General features: G+C 42.9%; 2 protein-coding genes across 5 annotated transcripts in view; one reads left to right on the top strand and one right to left on the bottom strand.

Annotated features, from left to right (window-relative positions):
* LOC106876469 (fibrillin-2) overlaps positions 1–1,621 on the top strand; it is a 148,187-nt gene that overhangs the window by 9,281 nt on the left and 137,285 nt on the right. The gene's annotated exons all lie outside the window — the stretch shown is intronic.
* Positions 1–1,621, bottom strand: part of LOC106879685 (sodium-dependent phosphate transport protein 2B) — a 17,697-nt gene that overhangs the window by 2,355 nt on the left and 13,721 nt on the right. For all 4 annotated transcript variants that reach the window (XM_052976785.1, XM_014929362.2, XM_052976784.1 and 1 more), the window contains one exon: positions 1,081–1,183. In XM_052976785.1, coding sequence (XP_052832745.1) covers positions 1,081–1,183 — 103 coding nt within the window. The remainder of the gene's footprint in view (positions 1–1,080; positions 1,184–1,621) is intronic.

Here is a 1,621-nt window from a genome sequence, read left to right as displayed (position 1 = left end):
CACAGTCAGATACATAATTTGTGAGTCAATGAGTCAGTCAATGTAGACCTTACTGGCGCTAGACCTTATTGGCGCTAAATCTTACAGGCGCTACACCTTACTGGTGCAAGACCTTACTGGCGCTAGACCTTACTGGTGCAAGACCTTACTGGCGCTAGACCTTACTGGTGCAAGACCTTACTGGCACTAGACCTTACTGGTGCAAGACCTTACTGGCACTAGACCTTACTGGCTATCATCTTAAATTGGAAGGCTTAAATCACCATGAAAAAACTGGAGGATCGCAGCTGGAATGGCTTTCATCAGTGCACTTGGGCAAGGTCTCTGTTTTATCTTCTATCTTTATACATGTTTCAGTCAGATGGACTGTGGCCATGCTGGGGCACCATCTCGACATGCTTAATCGAAATTGACCCCAGTACATACTTTTTAAGTTTGGCACTTATCACATCGGCCTCTTTTGCTGAACTGCTAAAGTTCGGAGACGTAAACAAACTAACACCAGTTGTAAAGCGATGTGGTAGGGACAAACACATGAAGCCAATTTCTCAGATTCTGTGGGACACTGGTCCATTGCTGGACTTTTGCCAGCCGAGTGGACTGGTGTAATGTGAGATGAAATGTTTTGCCCAATAAACACAATGCATCACCCATCCAGGAATTGAAACAACAACCTACGATCATGAGTGCAAAAGCCTGACCACTAAGTCATTTGCCTCCACATGCATCCACACACACACATATGTGTGTGTGTTCACACATGACGGCTTATTTAAGCTTCCACCAACCAAATCCACTCACACGGCTGGCCTGAGGCTATAGTAGAAAACATTTGCCCAACGTACCACGCATTTGCACTGAAATGAACCATACAACTGGGAAAAATAGTTCTTACTTCACACTTGCACCTACAAGGATAAATTTCTCTCTTCTTCCCTCCTGCTAATCTTGGAAGCCATGTAATGGGTCATAAAGCACTGTTTTCCTGCCTGGCTAAAGGATAAAATATTTTTTCAATTAAGTTTGAACATTGGCAAAACAACAAGATCAAAAGAACAAATCAAGTATTAGTAAACTCACATTTTATTACTGTCTTGTTCGAATCCTTGCAGATTTTCAACATGCTGGGTTCAGATTCATTCTGCATCTTGGTAGCTTCATGTGTTATTATCTTCTTGTTCAGCTAAACAACAGCAACAACAACATCAATAATCAAAGGAAAATTGATCAATAATTGTGCACGTGGCTGTGTGGTAAGTAGCTTGCTTAACAACCACATGGTTCCGGGTTCAGTCCCACTGCGTGGCACCTTGGGCAAGTGTCTTCTACTATAGCCTCGGGCCGACCAAAGCCTTGTGAGTGGATTTGGTAGACGGAAACTGAAAGAAGCCCGTCATATATATGTATATATGTTTGTCCCCCCAACATCACTTGACAACCGATGCTGGTGTGTTTACGTCCCCGTAACTTAACGGTTCGGCAAAAAGAGACCGATAGAATAAGTACTAGGCTTACAAAGAATAAGTCCTGGGGTCGATTTGCTCGACTAAAGGTGGTGCTCCAGCATGGCCACAGTCAAATGACTGAAACAAGTAAAAGAGTAAACTATTGTTTGTAATTT

The sequence above is a fragment of the Octopus bimaculoides genome, chromosome 25 (genome assembly GCF_001194135.2).
Source record: "Octopus bimaculoides isolate UCB-OBI-ISO-001 chromosome 25, ASM119413v2, whole genome shotgun sequence".
Lineage (NCBI taxonomy): Eukaryota > Metazoa > Mollusca > Cephalopoda > Octopoda > Octopodidae > Octopus > Octopus bimaculoides.
The sequence above is the reverse complement of the archived record's forward strand: the minus strand, read 5'-3'. Positions and strand labels throughout refer to the sequence as shown.